At 41.0% G+C, this 27,054-nt stretch overlaps 1 protein-coding gene across 1 annotated transcript in view; it reads right to left on the bottom strand.

Annotated features, from left to right (window-relative positions):
• The window catches only part of CACNA1A (calcium voltage-gated channel subunit alpha1 A), a gene marked incomplete at its 3' end in the record, with an annotated part of 288,487 nt that overhangs the window by 107,211 nt on the left and 154,222 nt on the right, over positions 1 to 27,054 (bottom strand). The window contains exons 16-24 of the mRNA XM_081320424.1: positions 24,897 to 25,014; positions 24,290 to 24,357; positions 22,301 to 22,407; positions 20,223 to 21,032; positions 18,870 to 19,339; positions 18,391 to 18,529; positions 17,190 to 17,319; positions 7,945 to 8,004; positions 5,824 to 5,930 (exon numbers count right to left, since the gene is read on the bottom strand). Of these exons, the coding sequence (XP_081176550.1) occupies positions 5,824 to 5,930; positions 7,945 to 8,004; positions 17,190 to 17,319; positions 18,391 to 18,529; positions 18,870 to 19,339; positions 20,223 to 21,032; positions 22,301 to 22,407; positions 24,290 to 24,357; positions 24,897 to 25,014 (2,009 nt within the window). The remainder of the gene's footprint in view (positions 1 to 5,823; positions 5,931 to 7,944; positions 8,005 to 17,189; positions 17,320 to 18,390; positions 18,530 to 18,869; positions 19,340 to 20,222; positions 21,033 to 22,300; positions 22,408 to 24,289; positions 24,358 to 24,896; positions 25,015 to 27,054) is intronic.

The raw sequence follows: 27,054 nt of genomic DNA, 5'->3' as shown, positions 1-27,054 counted from the left end.
TTCAGCTGGACTTTAGACTTTGCTCTCAATCTAGAGAGATTAAAGAGTTTTCCATCTGATCTGGTCCAGAGATAAATATCCTCTGTTGCAGTTCCAAAAGCGTGTTTCAGCATGACAGCAAAAAAGATCCTGAATAAAGTTGGTGCGAGGACGCAGCCCTGCTTCACTCCACTTCGAATGTCAAAGGAATCTGATGTTAAGCCATCAAAAACTACAGTGCCCTTCATTTCCTCGTGAAAGGACCTGATGATGTTGAGGAGCTGAGGTGGACATCCAGTCTTGGGGAGAATTTTATAAAGGCCATCCCTACTAACCAAGTCAAAAGCCTTTGTAAGTTCTATGAAGGCTATGAAAAGTGGCTGTCTTTATTCCCTGCATTTCTCCTGCAACTGTCTAAGGCAGGGGTGTCAAACTCAATTTCATTGAGGGCCGCATCAGCATTGCGGTTGCCCTCAGGGGGCTGGGTGGGTGTGGCCTGGGTGGGTGTGGCCTACTGGGTAGGTGTGGCTAAAGTGTGTATGGTCTACTGGGTGGGCGTGGCCAGCTCTACATCGTTCGCATCAAGGGTGCCTATGGGAGCCTGGGCAGGAGTGGGACAGATCTGAGGGTCTCTGGCAGGAGGAGGGTCTCTGGGCCAGGGCCAAGGCAGTGGGGGCCATTCCCTGACTGTTTCCAGGATGGTTTCGCGGGCCGCATGAAACCACTTCACGGGCCGGATCTGGCCCCTGGGCCTTGTGTTTGACATGTCTGGTCTAAGGGAAAATACCATGTCAGTAGTGGAATCCACACTGTGATTCTGGGTAGACTCTCTCTGCAAGCACCTGGAGCCTCTTCAGTACAACACGGGCAAGCAGCTTCCCTGCAACACTGAGAAGAGAGATGCCGTAGTAGTTGTTACAGTCCCTGTCGCCTTTGTTTGCATCCTTCATGTCCTGTGGCACTCCATCTTCCCTCCAACAAAGACAGAAGATTTCATGCAGTTCGTATGGATGTTCTCTTTGCAGCACTTCAGAATTTTGGCAGGGATGTTATCTTTCCTGGGTGCCTTGCTGGAGGCAAGGGAATCCAGGGCCGCGTTTAGTTCTTCTAAAGTTGGTTCACTGTCAAGCTCCTCCAAGACAGGCAGGCACTCAATATTATTTAATGCTTCTTCATTTACCCCATTTTCTCTGGAATATAACTCAGAGTAATGCTGCACCCAGTGTGCCATCTTCTGTGCTCGGTCCTGGATAACCTAGCCTGTAGCAGACTTCAGAGGGGCAGATTTCTTCTGTGTTGGACCTAAGGCCTGCTTGATGCCATCGTACATCCCCTTGATGTTGCTGTGTCAGCTGCTGTCTGGATCCAAGAGCAAAGCTGCAGCCAATTGTCATTAGCACATCTCCTGGTGGTCTGTTTGACTTTGCTATGAGCAGCTCACAGGCTTTATATGCAATTAGAGCTCTCCTTTTTTCCTCGATGGCTGGCATCAGCTCCTCTGAATGGGCTTCACACCAATCTGCTGTCTTTCTGATCTCTTTACCAAATACTGACAAGGCGGTGTTATAAACAGCATTCTTGAAATATTCCCATCGTTCAAATGCGTTTGCTTCAGCCGGGCCTGGGAGAGTTTCCTTGAGTGCTTGTGCAAATTCCTCCACTTTGCCCTGATTGTGGGTCTTGCTGATGTCAATTCGTGGTCTTCCTTCCTTCTTCGAGTGATGCAATCTCTTTGTTTTCAGTTTTATTTTGTTGCACACCAAGGAGTGGTCTGTATCACAATCAGCACCCTGGTAGCTGTGTGTGATTATAATACTGGGAAGGTTGGAGCACCTGGTAAGAATCAAGTCGAGCTGGTGCCAAGTCTCCAAGAAACTCTGTGTTGAGGCTTTGTTTTAAAGAATGTATTGCTAACACAAAAACCATAGTAGCAGCAAAACTCCAGCAGGCGTTGGCCATTTTCGTTCATCTTCCCGACACCGAACTGACCTAGACAGGTGGGCCAAAAACTATAATCAGCTCCAACTCTGGCATTAAAATCGCCAAGGATAAACAGTGGTTCTTTCTCAGGGATTTTCTTTATGTTAGCAGCCAGATCGTTGTAGAATTTGTCTTTGAATTCTACTGAAGATGATAATGTCGGTGCATATGTGCTAATAAGAGTAACCAGCCATGTTGATGAGTGGAGCTGCAGGGACAGAATTCTTTCACTTCCTGCAGTAGGTGGAGTAATGAATCCTAGTAGGGTGTTTCTGACCGCAAAGCCAACCCCATATTCCCTAGTCTCATTCAATGGTTTTCCCTGCCAAAAGAATGAGAAGTTTCTCTCCTTAACAGATCCTGAATCTGACAGCCTTGTCTCTTGAAGGGCAACAATGTCCATCTGCAGTCTGCTCAGCTCCATGTCGATTGCAGCTGTCTTACGTACATCATCTATTTCTTGCAAATCATCAGAAAGGCCGGGGTCATTGAACATTCCAAGTGCCCAACTTTAGGGCTAAAATTTTCTTATGTTTGTTGCATGGTGCAGAGTTATTGATGTGCTTGTCAGCTTTGACCCTAAACACCACGCACCCTGTGAGGTTAGCAGACCGTGGCAGGGCAGCACCTTACTGGCTGGGGGCTGCCCAGCTTAAGGTGGGTGGTAGCTGCCTAGTGAGGTACAATGACCTCTCCCACCGTCGAAAGAGGGCCCCTGGCATCACACTCTATGCCAATCAAACAAAGACTTATAACCGGCAACTGCCACTTCCCATGTTGTTTCAATACTGTATGCAAAGCTGGAGTGTCCTCTCCAGAGCATGAGGCCTGGGTAGATTAATATGGAGGATCCCCCTTCTCCACATCGCTGAAATAGTCCAATGGAATGGCGAGGCCAATATGATTAGTTCCAGCTGTGTCACAGGAGTTACCAGAATGTGATTGTACACAGTCAATCCAGCTCCGGATTTTACCTCGAGGTTGACTCCTGAAGCCTTTTCCAGTAGTAGATATAGCCACAAGGCAGTTTGAAAGCAGACTTTCCCTTCTCCTAGAAGATGGTTCTGTCATTTTATCCACCATTGGGGCATAGAGCCCTCTTCTGCCTTCAAAACCATTGACGGTCTTCTCCTGTAACCCTGGAAAGGGGCCCTTATGAGGTGCTACCAGCTGGGCCAAGGTTTTTTAGGGAGGTATTATTCCTCCAGTGGATCATGTTTTGTCAGAACTCTCTGCTATGACCTGTCCGTCTTGGGTGGCCCTGGATGGCATAGCTCATAGCTTCATTGAATTACGCAAGCCCCTTTGCCACAACAAGGCAGTAATCCATGAAGTAAAGCATATAATGTATGTTTTCCATCATTGTTCTGTTTTAGTTTACTACCTAGTGTAAGGTTGTTATATATTGCTGGTTAAAGTATTATGATTTAAATATAGCTTATTCTAAATCATACACCAGCATTTTGAAATTGAGCAATACTGTATATAAAAAATAATGAATTCCCTGGACATGGAGCAGAGCAAAAAAGTACTCTTTTACAATGGAAAATTCCATTCTGGATTTACAATCTTAGATTGATGACATGTGTTCTCTGTCTGCTTATGTATTGGTTCTTTAATGATGCAATAAAAAGACTGATCAATAAATTTTCACAAGATCATATAATATTTTATTTAAAAATTGAAATGGAATATGTGTATTTTTTCTTAATGTCTTTAAAACATTTATTGGGTCTTTTTCTTTTAAATACTAAAACAATATTCTTTTTTTAAAAATCCCATATACTTTGATAATTATGAATAAAAAGCTGTTAGACCAGTCTTCCCCATTAAAGTCAGTACAGTTTGTAGGCCTTCCAGGGCAACAAATGTTCAGGGCATGAGACTAGGGACAATTGTGGGAGACATTGCTTTTATTTTCTATTCTAAATTGGTCCAAGCATCTCAAAATTATTTCTATAGAGAAAAGAAAATGGTGCTAATTTGTCCTCTGGAATTTGTCACTAAGGGAGCAATTACAGATTCGGTTAATGTCAAAGATATAGTATACCTTTAGAATCCGCAGTATAATTTATACACAGCATTTTCCATCTCTAATGTTTATATTCGCCACAGTGCCCTTGCGTAATTTTCTCTTTGACTTCCATTATTTGGTAAAATAAATAAGGAACTAGGGCCAGTTTATATAGCTTCTAATGAACTCGTGGTAATGCAGAGTAAATAATAGTTAGCTGAAACTGCTAACTGAAAAAGAAATCACCTATTTAATATTTTATTTTCTGTATATTATATTTTCTTACAACCAGAAGATTCTTGGTTATAATTCATGATATCTCTATTTATTGGAAAACTTTTGACTAAATCTCCTATATCTAAAGAGTAAAGCCCTGTTTTACACACCCTGTAATCTGTTTAAAGAATTTAAATATCAAATGAAAAGTTCCTAGCTGTTTTAGTGTGACCTCAAATAACCTGAATTTTGTAATAAACATTGACTATTGTATTTAGTGAAAGGGCGCGATGGCTCAGGGTGATGGCTATGTTGATAACCTCTGTTCAAAACCAGAATACTGCACAACAGGGTGAGTTCCTACCCCAGGTCTTGTCCATCTAGCATGCAAATAGATAAATAGGTACCACTTCACTCCACTTGGTGGAGCAGTGGGCTAATGCCTCCTTAAGTAACACCAGCTGCCTGCAATTAGTGCAGGTTCGCATCCCACCAGGCTCAAGGTTGACTCAGCCTTCCATCCTTCCGAGGTAGGTAAAATGAGGACCCAGATTGTTGGGGGCAATTAAGCTGACTTTGTAATAATGCCGCTTGGGGGGTGTATGAAAGCCCTAATAAGCAGGCATATACATAGAATGAAGGCTACTGCTAAGCTTGTAAGCCGCCCTGAGTCTTCGGAGAAGGGCGGGATATAAATGGAATTAAAATAAAAAATAAATAAATAAATAAAATAAAATAAAAATAGCAGCGTTTTGTGCGCCTTTGGCATATAGTCATGCTGGTCACATCACCACAAAAGATGTCTTTGGCTCCCTTGGTCAAGAAACAGAGATGAACACCACTCCCAAGTTGGACATGACTGGACAGGGAAATCTTTAGCTTTACCTTTATTGTATTTACTAGCTAGTAGTTAAGGTCAGTGAGGTTGACTGGAATGTTTTTGTTTTTTTAAATTCACTGATAAACCAAGAGCAGACTACATTGATTTCTCACACAATTCTTGATGATATGACAATGAAGACAATTACAACCATTGTTGTTATTAATTTGATGATGGAGTGTGAGAAATTGTGAGAAAACTTACTCTAAATGTAACGTTCATAAATACAAGTTGGTTCTACGTTTGAGAAACTATTTCCACCGATCTGAAAAGAGAGTAGCAGAACTCTCTCTATAAATAGACTGACTCCTAGTTTTCACTCTGGATATCTATCTTGTGAATGTTTGGCACTGTAATCCCAGAAAGCAGTATCACAACATATTTACTGAACACAGTATAGGAACTTATTGTGACAGCTAAGTTGCCTCAAACCTTTGCAGAGCCGACTATTCTGCTAATAGTCTGTCAGGGAAAAGCTCCACATGCAAGGGCTATCCCAAGCCAATTGGGAGGGGGACACACAGCTGAGTATCCATGCTCTATGATGACTTAAGCTGGCATTGGAAGAGGGAACATGATGAAAAACAGTGGGCAAGTCATATAAATGTTGAAAATTATAAACAATCCATCATGCATCAAACTTCAACAAGAAATTCTTCCAGTTGAAGGAGAAGCAGCTATGTTTGTTTAAAACAAAAAGAGAAAAAGAAAGCAAGCACTTATAACCCTAGAGAGCTAACCCTAAGAAACTTACGTGAAGGCAAATGCCACTAATGCTCCACTGACTACAATGAAATCCAAGATGTTCCACAGATCCCGAAAATAAGAGCCCCGATGAAGGATCAGTCCTAAATCAATCATCTGCAAAAACCAGACAAAGCAAAGAAATTCAGGTTTCCAAATCAATACACATGATTTTGATTAACTGCAGCCCTGAAATATTCAGTCTGAATATTAATCTCACCCACTTTACAAAAGAGAAGGTGAAGGGTCTAAAAAGGAACTTTCTTGCAAGAAAATAAAAATACTAAGGATAAATTACAATATGTATGCACAAGGATATTATTATTATTATTATTATTATTATTATTATTATTATTATTATTATTATTATTATCATCATCATCATCATCATCATCATCATCATCATCATCATCAACAACAACATTAATAATAATAATAATAATAATAATAATAATAATAATAATAATAATAATAATACATCTAGTTCAGAGATCAAAGACTGACCTAAAGAATTTTGGAATGAATGAATTGGTATACTTGAGAACTGGTGTGCTAGAATACGTATAAGACTTTTAAATACTATTATTTTCCTGGATGCATAGTGTTCACAATCATAATATTCTCTCCCATGTATTTTATGATGTTGGTGCTTCAAAATGGTATTTGAAGAGAAATGAATCTGTCTAGGATTTATGATTATTTCTCTTAAACTCTGTCACATAGGAGCTATTATCCCACATTACAACTAGAATCAATATCATACTATAAAAATACTCTTCAAGAGCTGTGCTCATTTTTGTGCAGCTAAATGTATCACTTTAATAATCTGGAAAATAGCCTTTAAATTCAGAGCTATTTCAAAGACTATTGTAAAAAAAAATACTGGTACAGTATTTCAGGATATATTGACTCTCCCCTTATTATGTTGGAAATGTTCTGTCACATGATAATACTTTAGCATGCACTTGAAAAAAAATCAAGAAGGTGAAACCTACAATCCACAAAGCAGCCAGCGTAGTAAAAATGCTACTAGCACCGTAAGACCAAAATGAGACATAAGCCATATTCCAAGATAAACCAGAGATTAGCAAATCTTGAGGCTAGTTTATTATTAGACTTTGCAAATTGGAGAAAGAGTTGATAATCTGATAATACAACTTATCTGGGTCCTTGAACCACTATAAATACCTGCTAGGTTCACTGACAAATCAGAGTATTGGTGATATTGAAAGTAAAAGCATGACTGAAAACCCTAATTTGACATATGTCTCTTCTCATGCCATACATACATCTTAAGTATTCATAAATTTCCATCTATTTACCCGTATTTATCGGCGTATAACACGCACCGGCGTATAACACGCACCTCATTTTAAAAAGGCGCGGTATTTACTATGGGTCATTAACATTATATCGGCGTATAACACGCACACATCATTTGCCCCCTATTTTCAGGAAGAAAAAGTGCATGTTATACGCCAATAAATACAGTATTTTGTGAATGAGAGAAAGGGCCTTATTGTGTCTTTAAAATATATTATATTACCAGATAAAATAATCATAATCATAACTTTACTTGTATAGAAATGTTTCTGGCTAAGTAAGAAAAGATCCACAGTACCCGCTGGAATAGTTTGAAAGTGGAGAGGTGAGGTGAGTCCAGAAGAAAACACACCAGAGCTTGCTTTTTAATTCCAAAAAGTTCCTCCTATTTGCTAGGTCTAATTTAAGAGCTAGCTACGGTTAATTCCTCCGGAATCAAATTATCATACTCATAACTACATTTAGTAAGGAGAAGAAAAAAAAGTCTGATTGCATGTGTGTATGAAATAGTGAATTCAAACAGCTGAGCATTTAAATCTGGTTCACTACATTGTACTCATTTATGATGGTAGCTTTGCTTACACTTCTTCTTAGGTCCAAGATGAAATTGTGGTGGTGGTTTGCGAATGCTTTTGTAAACACACCAGCAGTTTCTTATTTCAGTGATTGCTCAGGAAGAGAGTTGAAAGGATACGGAATTGTTTACTGGATGTGGAAAATGAGTTCTTGTTCTCAAAACATCATGCCTGCAACAAAGCTACGCTAATATCAGCCCCACCCCACATCAACAGATTTTAACCTTACTAACCTTAACAACCATTTCAAATGTGAAGACACCTGTGAAGACATAATCAAAGTAACGAAGAACCTAGAGGAGGGAGAGAAAATAATAAAAATATACAGTTCAAGACTTGCTAACTCCTTTGAAATAGATGAGCCTAACTGATCTTGCAATCAAACCAGTGTGAAGCGAGCAAATCTTGAGGAGGCATTCAAAAGGCATTCCTTTCCTTTCCCGCAAAGGAAAGACCCCCACACATAATCAGAATGTCTGAAACAACAAAATCAGGTTAGCTTTACTTTGGTCAGGAAGAATTAGTTTCCTTGTACACTATGTACTAATCTCTGCAATCATGGTGGAAAATATGAAGATGGTGGGTGAATGGGGAAAATGGGTTTTAAAATAAGAACTTTCCCACATGGCTCATAGCTCCAAATACATGTGAACAGCACGTCCACATAACTGAGTGGCACTTAGCAGCTATCCTCAGCTTTCCCTTCTTGAGTTGGCTAGCGTACCCTCCAGTTGGAGGGAGTATTAAAAATAATGTTCTGTAAAGACTATTGTATTTGGGGAGCAGCAGAGCCCCTCCTCAGTATCAGTGCAGAGGAATTGGTTGTGAATGTGGCAAAGGGGAAGAGTGCCAGGCTATCTGGCAGAAAGGGAGAAACTGACCAAGGCGAGAACTGGTCTTCTCTCGCAGCTCCAGAGGAAACACTGCAAATTGTTTTCACAGCATTCTCCTAGGAGTAGGAGTCAAGCTGATAGTTGTTAGTCTCATGTGACCTCACAGTATTATGGAGACAGAGGGAGGAGGAGTGACCTGAAATAACTGTCATCTCCACATGTAGAAAAGTTCTTAGGTTTAATCAGTCTGGATTGAAAATGTTGAGAGGGAAAAAAAAAAAGAACAATTCTCTGTTGATAAAAATAAAGAAACAAACTAGTCAATAATAATAAAAACTAAGAAAAGAATCTTTCCTTATAAATGGGTGATACCCACATTGTAAGAAACAGCATTGTTTTCCCTGTAAGAAACCAAACAAATGAACTGAATTTTATTAGGCACACGGGGCAACATATTACATTGAAAATAAATGTCCCTTGTTTTACTGAAGAACAATGTGTGTGTGTGTGTGTATGTGTGTGCATATGCGTATACATACACCTCCTTCTAAAGGACACCAGTTGTCCTACTTTAATATAGCGTTTGAATTAAATGTTGAATTAAAGTGAATTAAAGTTATGTTGTAAGAAAAGTATTAATCCTATCATACTAACAAAAGGATAAGCAGAAAGTTGATGTACATCTTCAAAGCCTGTGCTTTTCCTTATGAAACTATTAAATTTTATATTGTACTTTGATTCATCAGCTGTTTTTCCGTACATTAGTGCTGAATTTTACATTGTATGTTGATTTAACATTTCAGCAGCCATTGTGGTGCAGTGGTTAGAATGCAGTATTGCAGGTTAACTCTGCTCACAGGAGTTCGATCCTGACTGGCTCAAAGTTGACTCAGCCTTCCATCCTTCCAAGGTCAGTAAAATGGGGACCCAGACTGTTGGGGGCAATGTGCTGACATTGTAAACTGCTCAGAGATTGCTGTAAAGCACTACAGAGTGCTATAAAAATCTAAGTGCTATTGCTGTTGCTATCTCCTCAATTATAGCAGAGAATTATCATTTCTAAATAGGACACTATATCTTTTGTTATCCCTTGATTTTTGAAGTTCCTAGGAAAAAGATGAATATGAGGGGGAAACAGCAAGATCATCTATAGATATGAAACTGATTTGAAATAAATCAACACTTATTGAGAAGGTCAGCAAAACAACAGTATAAAGCATATCAAATAAAATAAGGGCATGATAATCTTTAGGCTGAGGTTAAACTAACACGAACAGGCTGCTCCCACAACAAATAGCATCTGTACTTTTGCAAAACTTAAAGTTAATCTGCCATTCAGTATAAGATCAAATGAATAAAAGGCTTACAACTAAAATCTCTTGCAGTAATTTTTAAGTTCACCCTGAGTCCTGAACTGAGCAGTGATACTATTTCTTAAGGGTACCAGAATGTTTATGCAACACTGATTATTTATTACACACCCACACACCTGCAAAGAGTGAAAGGAGAGACTCTCAAAAGAGAGACAATTAGAGGCAAGAATATTTCTTTTCCCTATCAGTGTAATGTATTGGGCCTTTTGCTTGAACTGTTTTCACGTGTCTTCAAATGCTGCTTAGATTGCTTAATTAGGGTGTCTGTGTAACGGTCACTGGCTGCCCAGACATGCAGTCTCCAGGACGATCATTGGTTGACTCTGGGGCGGGAATAGGTTCCTTTAAACCTATTGGCCGCTGCCTAGTGGCCAACCGTATAAATAGCTGCGCAGAAGCCTCTGAGTTCAGTTCTGTTCCTGTTACTACAATAAAACAATGTTCCTGTTTGGACCCTCTCGTCTTGCCTCCTGCTTCCCAAGAATCCACTGCACAACACTGGCGACAAGGATGGGATCCTGTTTCTTCGGAAGAGCTGAAAGTCACTAGGGGGGTGAGGCCCGCAAAGTGCCTGGCAGGGAACGTGTCCCCCCCCTCGGTCGGCCTAGCAAGCCACGCTACTGACCATTCGCCTTGCGGACCAGTCCCAGGGCCTACAGAAGAAGCAGGACAAGGCAACAAGAGGCCCAACCTGCAAAGACTTCCCAAAGATGGCGAAGGTCGGAAAGCTTGAGGAGTTTGATGTTACTCACCCAGAGAGATGGGCATCCTACATCGCGAGGGTCGAAAACTACCTCTGCGCCAACCAAGTCGCTGAAGATGGCCTGAAGGCCACAACACCCCTCTGTGTCTGCGGGCCTGCAACCTTTGATATTGCGGAGAACTTGGTCGCACTGGCGCAGCTGGAGCCTGTTACTTGTACGGACCTGAAGAAACGGCTCAGCAACCATTTCCAGCTCAAATTGTCTGTGATAACATGGAGGCATGCCTTTGAACAACGAGTTCAACAACCCGGAGAGTTGGCAATGTAATTCATCGCGGCGTTGAGACAAGCTTCGTGCCTGTGCCAATTTTCAGACTTAGAGGAAAGGCTTCGAGACTGACTCATCTGTGGACTTTGGAGCAGAGAGCTAGAACAGAAACTCTTTGCAAAAGAGACTCTCTCACTCCAGGAAGCCTTAAAAGAAATCATGGCGGACGAAGCCATCGCTGGAGCTGTGAAAGCCATACGGCCTGCCAAAAGCATGCAGCATGAGGAAGCCGTCCACCACGAGGATGCCGAACTTCCAGAAGACATCGACTTCGACCATAAAGTTGACAAGATCTAATGGCACCACAACAAGGAACTGAAGACTCCTTAGAAGGCAGTTCCTTTCCCTCGGTGTCCGGGCTGTGGCGGCCGCCACCAACGAGTAGACTGCAGGTTCCGGGCAGCCTCGTGTCAGGCCTGTGGGAAGACCGGCCACATCGCATCAGTCTGCAGAGGTCACCAGAAGGACCGCCAATCGGACGTTCCAATCAGGTGAGGTACCAGGGCCCCGGGACAGCTTAGTGTAGGTTTTTGCTCCAGCTATTGGAGCGTTTGCCGCACAGGAGCTCACCGTCCCCTTAAACCCAAACTGTGACTTCAAGTCGAGCTGCAAGGCGTTCCTTGCAGGATGGAACTGGACACGGGTTCAGCTGTGTCCATCATTTCCTTGGAGACCTTCTGTTTCATCTGCAACCGCAGAAAGAGGTGGGCCAAGCTTAGGCCATCCGACATCATCCTGACTGACTTCCAAAATTCCTGAGTTGCCGTCAAAGGCGAGGCCACTTTGGCCGTCAAGTTCAAGGGGTTTTTGGGGCCCCTGGATGTGATTGTAGTGGAGGGCCAGAGAACGAGCTTAATAGGGCTTGATTGGTTTGATGCTCTGGGCATCCAAGTCACTGGAATCCACCGGACACAAGCGGCGAACTTGGTGTCAGTATGTGAGGACTTTGCTGACGTTTTTGACACAAGCCTTTAAACTTGATCCTGCCGTAATGCTTATTAGGATCAAACCCTGCAGAGTGCCATTTGCGCTTAAACATAAAATTGATGCAGAGCTGGACAAGCTAGTTAACCAGGGGGTGCTACAGCCCGTAGATGGGGGTGAATGGGAAACCCCAATTGTCATGCCACTTAAGGCCAACGGGGAGGTCAGAATTTGTGCTGATTACAAGTGCACCATAAATAGGGCACATAAGCAGCATGTGTACCCGGTGCCAGTTGTTAGCCACATCTTGGCATCGCTGCAAGGGGGTACTGTATTTGCAAAATTAGATTTGGCACAGTCCTATCAGCAGTTACCGGTGGACAAGGCCACAGCGGCTGCACAAACCATTGTTATACACAGGGGGGCTTTTAAAGTCAAACGTCTCCTATTCAGGGTTAGCGTAGCCCCTGGGATTTTTCAAGGAGTCATGGAGCGTATGCTGAAGGGCATTCCGGGGGTTTGCCCCTATTTCGACAATGGGCTCATCGCCGGTGAGTCCACTGAGGTGCTTGCAAGGAGGCTCAAAGCCGTCCTTCAACAGTTCCGCGAAGTGGGCCTTAAACTAAAAAGAAATAAATGTAACATTGGGGTTCCTTTTACTGAGTTCCTGGGATTCCGTATTGATACTGAAGGCATCCACCCTTCTGAGTCCAAGCTGAAGGCCATTCAGCTGGCACATAGCCCCAGGTCAAAAGGAGACCTTCAGGCATTCCTGGGTCTCCTTAATTTTTACCATGCGTTCCTTCCTAATAAGGCCGCAGTGGCAGACCCTTTACACTGGTTCTTAGACAAAAACACCCCATGGAAGTGGACCAAGGTTCATGAAAACAGCTTTAAGGCAGTAAAATCACTACTGTCCTCCAGTTCAGTGCTCACCCACTTTAAAGAGTCATTGCCTGTATGCATTGTGTGTGACGCATCCCTTTATGGGGTGGGGGCTGTCCTAAGCCATTTGTCAAGTGATGGGACTCAAGTCCCCATTGCCTATTATTCAAGGACATTGTCCTCAGCTGAGCGCAATTATGCTCAGATTGACAAAGAGGCCTTGGCCATTGTGGCCGGTGTGAAGAAATTCCATGATTACTTGTATGGCAGGGAATTCATGGTCTTCACTGACCACAAGCCACTGTTGGGGGTATTTACTACTGATAGGCAGATGCCTCAAATTCTGTCCCCTAGGATGTTCAGATGGTCCATTTTTATGTCAGCCTACAGCTACAGGCTGGTTCACAAACCCGGCAAAGACATGGGCCATGCAGATGGCCTTAGCAGGTTGCCATTGCCACATGTAGAGACAGATCTGGCTCCAGCAGCTTGCATTTTGTCAATTCAGGATTTGCCTGAATTTGCCCTCCATGCTGGGGATGTGGCTGCAGAAACTGCTGCAGACAAGGTTTTAAGTAGAGTCTTGTCATAGATTCACACTGGGTGGCTTGAAAACAGCCCTGGACCTGAGTTCCAGAGTTACTTCACATATAGACACGAGCTTTCAGCTCACAAAGGCTGCATTTTATGGGGGAGCAGGGTTATTGTCCCCAGTTCATTAAGGAACCGTGTACTTCAATCTCTGCATGAGGGACATCTGGGCATAGTCCGGATAAAGGCATTGGCACAAAGCTACCTATGGTGGCCAGGGTTAGATAAGGCTATTGAGGCCCAAGTACACGGGTGTTACACGTGTCAACAGTCCAGACCAGCAATGCCACATGCTCCTATCCACAGGCGGGAGAACACTCATACACCGTGGTCAAGGATTCACATTGACTTTGCTGGGCCCTTTCAGGGACAGCTATTCTTGATAGTGGTCGACAGCCACTCTAAATGGCTGGAAGTAATTCCAATTTCAACCATGACTACTGCTAGGACCATCCAGGTGCTTAGAAAGCTGTTTCGCACACACGGGCTACCGGACGTCGTAGTATCGGACAATGGGGCCCAGTTCACAGCGGCAGAGTTTCAAGCCTTCTTGAGGACTAACCTCACAAGGCATGCTACATTGGCTCCCTTTCACCCCTCGACTAACGGGCAGGCTGAACATATGGTGCGCACTACAAAGGAGTCACTCAAGCACATAGTGACTGGAGATTGGCACCATAGGCTGGCTGATTTCTTGCTTTGCCAGCACACTACGCCTTGTACAGCAACAGACAAGAGCCCAGCAGAGCTTCGCTGGGGGAGAAGGCTCATCACGAAGCTGGACAGGTTGCACCCTGACTGGGTGGCAGCAGACACCTTGCACCCAAAGCCTCCAAGGGGGTTGCAAGTGGGTGATGGGGTGTGGGCCCAGAACTACAGGCATGGGAACTTGTGGGTGCCAGGTAAAATTGCCAATATTTTGGGACCTCTTTCCTACAAGGTGGCTCTGGATGGGGGTGTGTGAGTTGTTTGTTGCCATATTGATCAGCTGCAGAAGCGTTTTGCAGAATGGGCACTAAGCGAGGACCTCATGGCAGGTCCGCAAATGGAGTCAGAAACTGGCAGCCAAGCAGGGGAGTTCACACGCTCTGAGGACTCAACCAGTCAGAACAACGGGGAGGTGTTCGTAGATGGGCAAAGCCCGGGAGTGCAACATGGGTCCCCTGATGGGGAAATTCAACCCAATCAAGACAGCCGCTGTGCTAACTCTGCTTCTTCATTGGACTTTGTCTGGGCCGACCTGGAATGGCCAGCCAAAGGGACTCGAGTCAATCCGACTCTCGTGAACTCATGTGTCCTGGTCTACCCAGCCCGGCAGGCAAGCTGGTAGACCAGGAGTTGCCTGGATCCCCCAGGTGGTCTGCAAGGTCACGCAGACCACCACCGTATTTGCAAGACTTTGTTCTCAAATAATATTAATAATGTGTGTACATTCTCGGGGGGAGGGGTGTAATGTATTGGGCCTTTTGCTTGAACTGTTTTCACATGTCTTTGAATGCTGCTTAGATTGCTTAATTAGGGTGTCTATGTAACGGTTGCTGGCTGCCCAGACATGCAATGTCCAGGACAATCATTGGTTGGCTCTAGGATGGGAATAGTTTCCTTTAAACCTATTGGCCGCCACCTAGTGGCCAACTGTATAAGTAGCTGCGCAGAAGCCTCTGAGTTCAGTTCTGTTCCTGTTACTACAATAAAGCAATGTTCCTGTTTGAACCCTCTCGTCTCGCCTCCTGCTTCCCAAGAATCCACTACACAACAATCAGCAGCAATCGGGAAATTTTAAAGACGAGAAGGAAACAGGAATTGTATGACATAGGCAGGAAAAGGTCTTCAAGGGTTTAAAAATCTCACTGGAACCAGTTTGAAAGGAGACACATCAGGCTGAGCTACAGACAAGCCAACAGCTCAGCCAATCAAAAGATAAACATCCAAAATTGGCACTGAATGTGGGATTATAATCCTTATTCTCCAATATTTTTAAAAACACCTTTTCAAAATCGAATTGTTTTATGTTATTAAAATATCCACAATACAAATTTGTTTAGGGAAATGTTTTCATTTAACCAACAACTCGGTGCCCTATTATACTGTACTGAGCACACACAGAGTTTTCTAGACTATTATTATTTAAACTTCAAATTTAAGGACTATTAAGCAAGAAAGCTTGAGCATACAGTTATCCATTTGGTAGCAGTGGCAAAAAGGGCTGGATTAGTTGCTTTGTTTACTTGTTCTCTCTGTCAGAATTGCAGCCACTTTTCTGCTTTGGATGTGCAATTACACTATATACTATTGCCCTTTTCTGTCACCCAGAACCTTCTAATCTAGAGATGGTTTAACTTTCCTGGGAGATGAATAATCTCCATTTGTAATAATGTCACTGCTGCTTAGAGTTCCTCTTGTTTTCAGTTGGTGTACAGCTCTTGGATGTTTGAGGTTTTTCCACATGCCGACATAAAGGTTTCTTATTGTTGCCTAATGTAGAAAGTCTGCTTCCTGCCCCCCCCCAGATACTGTGCTAATAAATTCATTACTCTTTCCTTAGAGATACCTCACAAGACCTGTTCAGAAGTTCTGGAAAAAGAAAGTGCAGTGTAAGAAGCTCAGAAGCCAGGCTATGATTTATTGCTTTCTTTCCCTTTAGTCCATTTAAATAGAAGCACGATTTATGAGCAAGAGAAAAGAATTCAAGCTTTTACAGAATGCATTCTAACAAGTATAGAATTAAACAATTTCAGCCTAATTTGCATTCAAGGAATATTCTCAAAAATCTAGGATATACATTCGGCATTTAAATATATCCCTGTATGAAGTAAGTCTTAGAAAATATATGAGAAAGAATCAAAAGTACCCACTGTAAAAATTAAATATCATTTAACTGAGAAGGGCTTGAGAAAATTATATTTTAACATTGATATAAATTACACTGGCAAGTTATTCTATCCATTTTATTTTAGCAAAATTTTGCACAAATATAGCTAGAAAAGTACGTGTAATATGATTTTCAGTTGTAGCTGTAATTAACTGATTTGAACTCTACCTCTGGGTGATCAAGATTTACATTGCACAGTGAAGTTATTACAAAGCCAAAGCAGCGGTGGGATTCAGCTGCTTCGCACCACTTTGGCAGAATTGGCATCTAATTTTTTTTTGCCCAGGCCCAGATTGGACTTCCAGAAGCGGCATCTACACAGAGCAAACCGGTTGTTCACAGATTTGAATCCCACCACTGAGCCAAAGTAATACTCTTTGATTTGTGATCTATCTAGAAATACAGAATTGCAGAATCCAAGTTAATTGGTCAGAGGCATTTGATCTTAAAAATCTGCTATGTGATCATGATTCTTATCTATAAGCAGCAATGAATTGGTTGCATGTTATGTGATAAACATGACTTCATATACAAAGTATTGCTATATCAAATACAGAAATGGATTTCCACCCCACCCCACCCTGAAGGAATAAAGAAATTAAAAGACCTCTTTATCTCACCACATCTTGTTTGCTTTTTCAGTAAGACTCCTATGCAAGAAGATGTCTTATTAGGATACTGTCCAACTTCAATCTGGGTCAGTATCAGCAAACACAAATTTGAAATAAACTGCTGATGGTTAATCTGTATTGAGGAAAGTCTAAGCAAATATCTTTAATTGCTTAAGAAGATTTATTTTTGGTACAGACTTGCTGAAAATATTTAAAAATATACTTTGCCCACTCTCACCTCCTGCACATTTTAGGACTACTAATACTCTATTAATTTTAGTATGCCATGGCTCGGAAATAGGAGAACAGGAGCTGTAATTTATATACCCTGCACCAATAGAGTCAAAGAAGGACTTACATTGTTACGAGGAGCACTTGGCTGTACAGGATCTTCAGCCGCCAATGCAATGCTGCTCATGGCAATCACCATCAGAATGCAGATCTCAAAGTAGCGCAGATTGACAATGTAATGACAGAGGCGCCGAAAACTAGCACAAATAGGTAAAGATGCATTAGGGAGTTTCATGTGTGAAACAGACATGTAGCTTTTTCTGAATGTGTCAGATAAAAAGACTGGGACCATCAACACCACACACTAAATTTGGAAAGCAATCATGGTAGCATATAGATGTTTGTTAGTTACTATCACATAAACTTAACCACTGGATGTTTTTGAAACCGATTTTAGATTACTCACATAAATTGAGTCTCATTCCCAATACAAGCTGACAAGCTTGAACCCAGCTCACATTTTGACAATCTAATTTATATCAGAATTATTTTTTTAAAAAAAAATCAAATCACACCATAGCCTGTTGAATCAAGTATTCAACATAGACAATTTTAATCAAATTGATTTTTCTTTTGTAAAGCAAAATTTAAATTATAAGCAATTACTTTTTTTATCCTTATGAACCTCTTTCAGATTTGTCCCCTTTTCAGATCTGTTCTTTATTTTATCCAAGAAAATATAATCATAACCAAAATTAAGTCTCAATAAACCAGTTTTTCTCCACTAGCTCTCTGGGGAATTGGGGGCAGGAGGAATTGAAGTGGAAATCCTCATTCCACCCTGGGTGTGGCTAAATAAAAAAAGGGAAACCAAAACACAAATTTTGGGAATCAATAACTCAGCCAGGCTAAAGCAAGCAGTTAATTTCAGGATTGAAACCAAAAATAAACTTGATTAACTATACCCAAAGAAAATACGTTTATATACATATGATTTAAATGTAAAAATCCCTAATGCATTTCTAACTATAACAAAATATCTTTCAACCTTGCCGGAGGTGACTCCCTTATTTAGGATCTCTGTCAACACCCTCACACAACCCCCCCCAAAAAAAAAAATTCTTCATGAGGAACCTTGACAGAAACCCCTTCTTTTCTTTCATTGGCTCTCAGGAGTCAGGTGACTATCTCTAGGCACTTGTTGGCTATAAGGCTGGCTCGTGAGTTAAAGGACCAGCTGCTCAGCACTTCAACAATGGTATCAGATTTCTAAATTCTGTTTCTGATTTACAAAGTCCATTTGCTTTCATTTCAGTATAGTAACTTACGGATTAGTGGTTGAGAGGATGAACATAGAACTGTATGGTGGCATAGGCTTGGGGCCATCTTCACCTCCCTCATTATCATCTTCCTCTTTTTTCTCTTCTTCTTTCTTTGGCAGAGGCTCTGGATTGGCATTCTTATTGACTGGTAAGAACATGTAAAGTACAACACAGAGTTGTGGAGATGCAAATAAAAAATAATGTAGAGATCAACTTATATACTCAAAATGTCCATTCAAACATGTTCTCGAGAAATATAAAAACATACCATTCAATGAAATATACAAAGACATCTTTACTAGTACCAAAGTTATAATATTAATATTCACTGTGCTTTTAATACACCTCCTCTCTCATACCCACACTGAAGTGTTCCCATATGCTCTCTTAATTCACAGGATCAAATGTGGATGATTCTAACTTTTCTGCCTGGAGTCTATGTCACCTGATTTTAAGTCTACTGATCAAGTACACTTAGTGCTCACCTTGCATTATAGCATTATTGATTGGAGGTGGGAAGGCAGGTGGAATCTCCACTGCTGTGTATTCTGATTTCTTGGCAGTTTTGGGTGGATTGTTTTGGGTTGTGGGATTAGTGACAATAAGGCTGTTCTCTGGATTTTTAGGAGCTCCAGGACTGGCTGGATTGGCAGGGTTATTGGGGGTTTGGCGACTGGTAGAATTCTGAGAGTTGAGAAATGGTTGGTCCAAAAGAATAGGTTGATTTTGGGAAGTGCAGTGTGGTGTGGAATTTGAGTGGTTTCCTCCTTTGATAGGATCATTCTGAGAATGACTGATGAGATGTGAGTTTGAGGTTTCATTGGTTGCCAATTTATTGTTCTTCATGTTGTCAATATCCTCAGATACTGGAGGTTCTAAACGTCCCATATCTTGCTGAATTGGCCTTGTGGTAGATAGGTTTGGTCCTGGTGGATGACCAGATCCTTGGTTTTCTCTGTAGCACATTAAAACATGTAAAAAGTTAGCAACATATTATTTCTTAAATGTCATAGATATACAACTAATATGGCAACATGTAATATTAAAAAGCATCAAGATTGTTCTTAGTCTCACCACACTCCAAAGCAATACCTGGAAGAAGCTTTACGTGAATACTTTCTATTGCTAAACCTACATTTTATGACCCAGATTGTTGGGGGCAATATGCAAATAATGCTTCTACATTGTAAACCACCCAGAGAGTGCTGTAAAGCACTATGGGGTGGTAATAAACCTAAATGTTATTGCTATTTTCTTCATCCATGCTCCATTTCCCAGTCTCTCCTAAACATTTTGCACAGCCATATTATTTCTATGCCTCTTTATAGATTCATTGAAATTCCATGCATGTGGAAATATTGGCTATACAATAATCCAAATGTATATAAACACTAAAGGGCAATTGATCAAATACTATCATGCATGCATTTGTGTGCAAATTATATATTCTCTATTGCAAAATCAGATGTTCTAACTAAAGGGTTGGGGTTGAGGCTGGGAACCAGCCCATGAAAGCATCTTGTGCACATGCAAAACCATCCCCTCTACCCCCTCTGCCATCACCACTACCCATTCACGGACCTGGAAACGTTGGGGACCACTGTTCTAACTAGCAATGCATTTATTACCAAAGGAGCTTTATCTCTTTAAGATTCTCATTTGGGAAATTTGACTAGGTAATTCATTCAAATAACAACTTCTCCCTAAATCTCAAAATAATTATTTAACCTTTTATAAGAATTTAAGTGAGTTGGTATTCTAAAGTAATTGTAAGGAAATTATTTGGCCTCATTTCAGAAGACCCCAAATGATTGTATTTCAGTTCTGTTCTTACTCACTTCCTGCGCCGGTGTCGACGTTCCTTGCCATCAACTTCATAAGTGGACTGTCCAGCATGCCGGTGTCGTCGGCGTCTTTCTCCATCAGGATGTTCCCCACCCATGTCAGTTCGTACAGGCCTGCTCCCCTCACGATGCCGAGGGTGACGCTCAACTCTGCCACTCTGTTCACCACTTCCTTCATCTGGTATTCGGCGGTGTGCTCTATGCCGCCGGTGCTCCCGTTCACCATCTACCGTACGAGGTGATCCACTCTGACTTTCTTTGCTACTTTGGCGCCAGCGGTGGGGATCTAAATTTTTGATGCGCTCTGAGGCACAGTCACCATGATAACCCTGCTCTGGAATGACACTATGCTCCTTGCTGGGATAATCATTATCATGACATCTACTTTCTTGATTAAAGTCAATTTCCTTGCTATTGCTCCTTGGGTGTCGAGGCTCCAAGCTTCCTGAGTCGGGACGATCATACAGGTGGGGTTCTCGTGAATGTGCATGGTAACGGGGTGGTTTTCGTAGGAATTCCACAGAACGTTGCTGCCCAAAGTGGGGATTCAGGGGTGGCTCACTGGGACGTGTCTTGTTGGTGTTATTATTCCGATTTTCTTGAGGATCTACCACCAGTGGTCTGTCTAAGTGAGTTTTCATATCTGGACGCATTTGTCGGGCGTATGTAACTTTCCAATGATCCTCAGGATCCATCTCATTGTATAGGGCCTCTCTACTTGCCAGCAAATTCTGTTTCCGCATTTCACTTGTCCGCTGTTCCCAAACTGATTTGTTGCCTTTTTGATTCTTTTGCTGCTCTTTACTATGGGGAAAAAGGATAGATTCTTAAAATGTTCTCTGTGCAATAGCAGCTCTGACTAAACCCAGCATTTCCTACCTTAAGGCACTTTGGAGGTGTGGACTTCATTCCTAGAATTGTACAATTAGCTTAGCTATGGTTATGAACTGAGAGTTGAAATCAAAACATCTGAAGGGCTTTCAGGTTAAGAAAAGATAGCCTGAAGTATTCAGAATCAGATTCTCAAGGAGATCTAGTATTCTTGCTATGGTACTATACTTCTGTGTCATCTGTACTCAATCAATATTTTTCCCCAGAACATCCAGTTTATACCTTCTTAGAAACAATGTAAGCCAGAAGAAGATGGCATATGTAACCATCTGTGAATTAGGTTTTTATGGCCAAAAATATCTGAGCAATTGTATCCCCTTTTCGTCTGCTGCTTAGTTTTTGTAAATTTGATAAATTAATGGGAAAGAGTGGGCAGATGAAAGCAACTTACGTAAAAATGGTAAGAATTTTCTAAATAAATGATTTTTAATTTGAGACAAAATTTGTTTTGCTTTTTCCTGCATGTATGTAACCTCTGACACATTTTACATGACATAAATGCAATTCTCAATCCCAAAAGGTTGTACATCCATAAATACCAATGTTGGTGATTGTTAATTGCAATTGACATTGGTAACAGTGTCAACGAGATGTTTAGATTGGATTTGGCATTCTTATCATTTTTAATGTTATTATGCTGATCACCAAAGTCTGATGTTTCAGAAGATACATAACACAACTTTTCAGTTGGATGTTTTATTGGTATGACTGGAAGCACCCTGCAGGGTCAGAGAAAATACTTGGTTTATGAATTGCTCCTGACCTCCAGGAAAACTGCACATGAATCCAGATATATACAACCATGTTCAATATTATATTAATTTCTTTCTGAGATGTAACAGAGAATCTTTCTGTCTGGGTTTAAGAAACTAATAATTAGACACGTGTCTTCATTCTTACCTTGTACTGCCTGATGTTATGGGAAGATAGAAATAACTTGGGATGCAGCTTATTTTCCTGCCTCAATTCTCCCTATGTATCCCACACTTCTACATATATTATGAAAGACCAAGATTAGGAATGATTTTCCTCCATAAGCTGTCCCCACCATTTAACAGACCCTCAGGTCTATTATTTCACTGGAGACCATTCACCAAGATCCAGAAATGAGCATTAATCTGCCTTGCTTTGCAGAAAATGCAGGGTAATGTTGGACAGAGATCCATCAATATAGCACTTACACTGCTATTGACATGTTGACTGCAGAAAGAGGACTCACTTCTGATACTTCCTTCGCCTTCTGGAGGGCAAGTTTCTGGTTAGCTGCTTCTTCTTCTTCTTGTTCATCCTGCAAAGGCCATATATTAGAGAGGAACTGCTAGTGCCCTCACCTTTCCCACTGAAGCCAAGACCCGTTCTTCTGTTTCATGCTGTATCTATTCCTTTGAATATAAGTGGCTACTGTTGTGATTCAGGGTCAGCCTGTGGGTTCGGCAGTTGGGTCGGACGACTCAGAGGAGGAGGAGGGGGGTGTTGAAGAGCTTGCTGATGATGGCTTTGAGGCTCCGCAGAGCCCTCAGCCAGGCCCCTCCCACCTGGTGGAGACCCAGCTGTGTGAGCCTGACAGCGTGGATGAAGATGATCCACAGCTGGCCCTGTTCAAGGACGCCCGACGCAGGAGGCAGTCAATCAGGAGTAAACAGAGGAAGGCAATGGGGCACCTCAGAAGGAGGCAGAGAGAGGCCACGCCCTGAGCTGTATTTAAGGGGAATATGTGGGAGGGCTGGTTTGCTGAAGGCAACCGCTTGGATAGTTTCTGTTTCATAGCTCCTGTTTCATGGTTGGTGTCTGTTTTATGTTAATAAATTTGGCAGGCTTTATTCCAGCCTCTTGCCGTTTGTAAAGGGGTTGTCCCTGCCTTTTCTGCAGGGCCGGTAGCAGGCTGGTACAGAACAGCTACATGCTGTTCATAAGATAAGGCCAAGAGCCCTCTTAATAGTGTACTTTTACAATTCAATGAAGTGACTGTATTTCTCCTATGATCACCAGTGTATGCAATAGAAATAGTAGGACCGATGCAGAATAAGAACAGATCGAAGTATTTATAAAAGAGAGAGGCACAGAAGCATAAAACCTTTCTGGCACTAACAAATGTAAAGTTTAAATGTAAAGTTTGAATTTGTCTTCATGTCCTGCTTACTGCAGCACAAAAAATGGCTTGCTGATTATTTTTCAGGAGTATCTCCTGATGACATCACTTGTATTTCACTGCTAGCTTGCTGTGGAGGCAGCCAGATATTGTTTGCTGTTAAAGGGTTTTTCCCCTCTTCTTCTCCAGTAATTGCTGCCTTGAAATTGTCCCGCATTCAATTTGTTAAGAACAGCACAGCTTCCCAGCCTCGTGGCTGAGGCACAGTAAAGCTTACATTGTGTTGACCTATTTTTTGGCTAAAAGGATGGAAGGAACTCATGTACTGTATAGCTTTAGATATTTTTTTAGAGCAGCATATTCAGACAAGAGCCTTCACTGGTGTGAAGCTAAACTGAAAGTGAGAACTTAGAACTTCATAAAACAGAATCACCAAGCACAAAGATTTGCTCATTTGTATTATGTAATTTATGCCAGAGCTTAGCAATAAAAGATCCCATGTTCTAGGTCATCTGTCACAATATAATCTTTAAATTAAAATTACATTTTTAAAAAAGCAGATACCCATGAGATCATTAAATCTTGGAAGGTTTGAGCAATCTCTCATGACAGAATGAGAGTATGCCGAAATTTTGCATGAAATCTCACAGGGTTTTAGCATTCTTACATGAGATTTGGTAAGATCTTGTGGGTCTTGAGTGATAACAAAGGTGGGGACATGCCATTATTTGATATCAAATGATGGTGCCCATGCTCTGAAAAAATTACTAAATTTTGGACAGCAGCAATTAATATTGGATTGCACAATCCATGTGTCTCTTGAAGAGTATGGATGTCAATTCAGCAGCCCTACAATTCCATGCATCTAGAAATACACATATGATTCATGGAGAACAATCAGTTAGACATTAAATTTGATTGGACATAAATGTATATGTACTACTTGGTGTCTTCATCCAACATGACAATGCTAGCTTTGAATGGAAAATCACTGATTTATGGATGGAGTAACAATTCTTTCCTCCACTTCAGTAATCACATTTAGCATTCCTCTTGTCCATTGCTAGAGAAGCAACTTTACCTTGGTGAGCTCTTGTGCATTGGCCAAATTATCCACAGCAATAGCCAAGAACACATTGAGCAAAGTGTCTAAATGTTGAGAGTTAAGGTAATATTAGAAACTGTCATGATCTAATTTAAATTTATTTTAGAAAATAAATTCAATACCTTCAGTTTGCTTTTAGGCCTTTCCCCCAAAGATTGCCCAGAGTTCATTGAATTTAATTACTCAAAAGGAATAGTTATTTAACTGTCAGATTTTTCCCCCCATAAAGCTCTCAAAGAGTGCTCTGAATGACTTAGAAGTCAGGTTTTAGTAAGAGTGCTTGACTGCTTGTGATGGCCTTTCTTTTTCACAAATTAAATGAGATGAATAACTAGCTGAACTCCTATCTTTGAATCTTGAGCATTGATGATATGTTTAAAAAGAAGCTGCATTCCTTTAGTTGTACTACTTAAAAAGAAGCAGCATTCTCTCATTGATTTGAGGAAGGAATATTTCTCTAGCTGTGCAACACATCAAGATAGAAGAATCACCTACTTTGTACTGTAGCAATCACCTGTCGTATATTCCATTCACAATATAATCTCTAAATAAGATAATAATATATTTTTTTGTAAAAGGATACAGTTACCAAACAAAGTCAGGACTATGAAATAGATTGAGAACATCATTCCTTTATCAACACCGCCCTGAGATTGGATACCATGATACATCACTTCATTCCAGTCTTCACCAGTCAGAATCTGAAAAAGTCAATTAATTACTCCAACCCCAGTCAAATTTCTTAGTATTTATAAAATTGCAAAGCGGATTTACTATTAATCAATTGGGGAATTCAATTGGTATCATGATATTACATGCAAAGAAGGTCAGAATTTAAATGTAATATTGTATTTGGTAATACTGGACAATTTCCACCTATCCCTAGTCTTCCCTTTCAGAGGAAGTTTTAAGATAAAGCTATAGAGTTCCAGTAACTGGATTTTCTGAATCTTTGCTATAACCTAGGCATCAAGCAAAAGCCTAAGTAGGCAGTTCCAGTAAGGGTGATGGGGGAAAATACTTCAAAATCCTGGCTATTTAGTTTTCTCACATTTCTCACCCTCTTATTTAACAGTTATGTGAAACTTCTGGAAAAGGTCATCTGCTGATAATGATAAGATATCATCAGTATTCTGATATACCTGAACTGAATAGAAGGTGCTGTAGCCATCCTGCCTTAGATTCTGGCACTTGCAAGGAACTGGTTAGGTTGAAAGAGGTTCAAGTTGCAAATCTGCGAAAAACAGTGTCTGATTCTTCACAAATAATTTGGCTTCTTATAGAAGCTCCAGCTTTTGCTCGGGCCCTTGAAGGAGCGGGTCCATGATCCACAGATTCCCATGGACTCCTGGCTCCTATTGGAACAACATAGAGGTCATGGCAAGGAAAACATTTGCCTTGATTAGTGCACCAGGTTTTTGGAGGCTTCTGCTTAGCTACTGCCACGATGCCCTCATCACCATATACCTGGCTGTTGCAATGCACTCTACTTCTGGTTGCCTTTGAAGAATACTTCTGTCAGTTCAAACAGACCAGCTGATGAGAGGGAAACTAACCTCTCCTTTGGTTGCTATACTACTTCCGGATACAACTCAAAGTGTTATCACCAATACAGCCCTATGCAGTACAGGTTCTGAATATCAGTGGGTTCTCCTGCTCTAAGTAGTGTCTGCCTATTCTCCCAGGCCTTGGAATCAGGTGGATGGGAATCCCCTGTTTGTGATGTTTTTGATACATAGTCTGGATTGCCTTTTTGTAATTATTTTGTAGTTATTTTTGGTAATTCATTCCAGTGTATTTTATTGTAATTTGTTTTTATATTGTTTTTATTTTGGTGAGCTGCCCCAGAGTTGGTTGGAATCACACTGCATCAAAACTAAATAACCAATATTAACAAATGATAACACATGTCCTGCACGTTTGAGCTGTGAATACATGCTGCTTATTTTTTAAGTCCCTGGGAAACTTGCCTTCTCTGTGGCTGCCTCAAACTTTGACTCCAATGTAAAAAATTTGAGGTGGTTATTGACAAAGTTAGCAGCTAGGAGTTTTTCCCCCTTTTTTATTCTTCTATGATTTGTAATGTTATGCTTTATGTAATATATGCAAGTTCTATGATTGGGATAGCATAAAGATCCTATAAATCATATTATATTTATTTTAGCCCAGTCACTATATTTTTGAATGTTACTACCAAATGCCTTTCAATTTCCTTTGTTATAATGCCAATTCCTTATCTATGTTACAATATTTAGAATGTGTCCCAATCCTAAACAGATTCTGAGCAGGAATTAGGGCTTGATGTCATTGTATGTCTCCTTTTTTTCTTACTGTATAGCATGCTTTTTTTCTACAGTCTTAAGGAAATTAAACCAATCCAGCCATAAAGTATATAACTCAAGTGATGCAAACTAAAATGAATGTAATAAAGAACATTTAATAATAATTTATTAAATTTATATGCTAGCTCCTTCCCAGCAACTCTAGATGGTTTACAAATTTTTCAAAAAATATTTAAAAGAAGAAAACAACACAAAACAAAAAAAGAGTAAAGATGGTAGAAATAACCCAGATAAGAACAAAGAAGAAAAAAAGGAAAAAGGCATTTCAATCACATTAGTAAAAGTCCAGGGTGAAGAGCCAATTCTTCAAGACATTTTGAAACACTAGGATAGAAGCCATTTGAATCTCAGTGGCAACCTCATGCCCAAAAGGGGTGGTGAGTGGTGGGTACTGCAAAA

This window comes from Vipera berus, assembly GCF_964194415.1.
Source record: "Vipera berus genome assembly, chromosome: 2".
NCBI classification, from domain to species: domain Eukaryota; kingdom Metazoa; phylum Chordata; class Lepidosauria; order Squamata; family Viperidae; genus Vipera; species Vipera berus.
The sequence above is the reverse complement of the archived record's forward strand: the minus strand, read 5'-3'. Positions and strand labels throughout refer to the sequence as shown.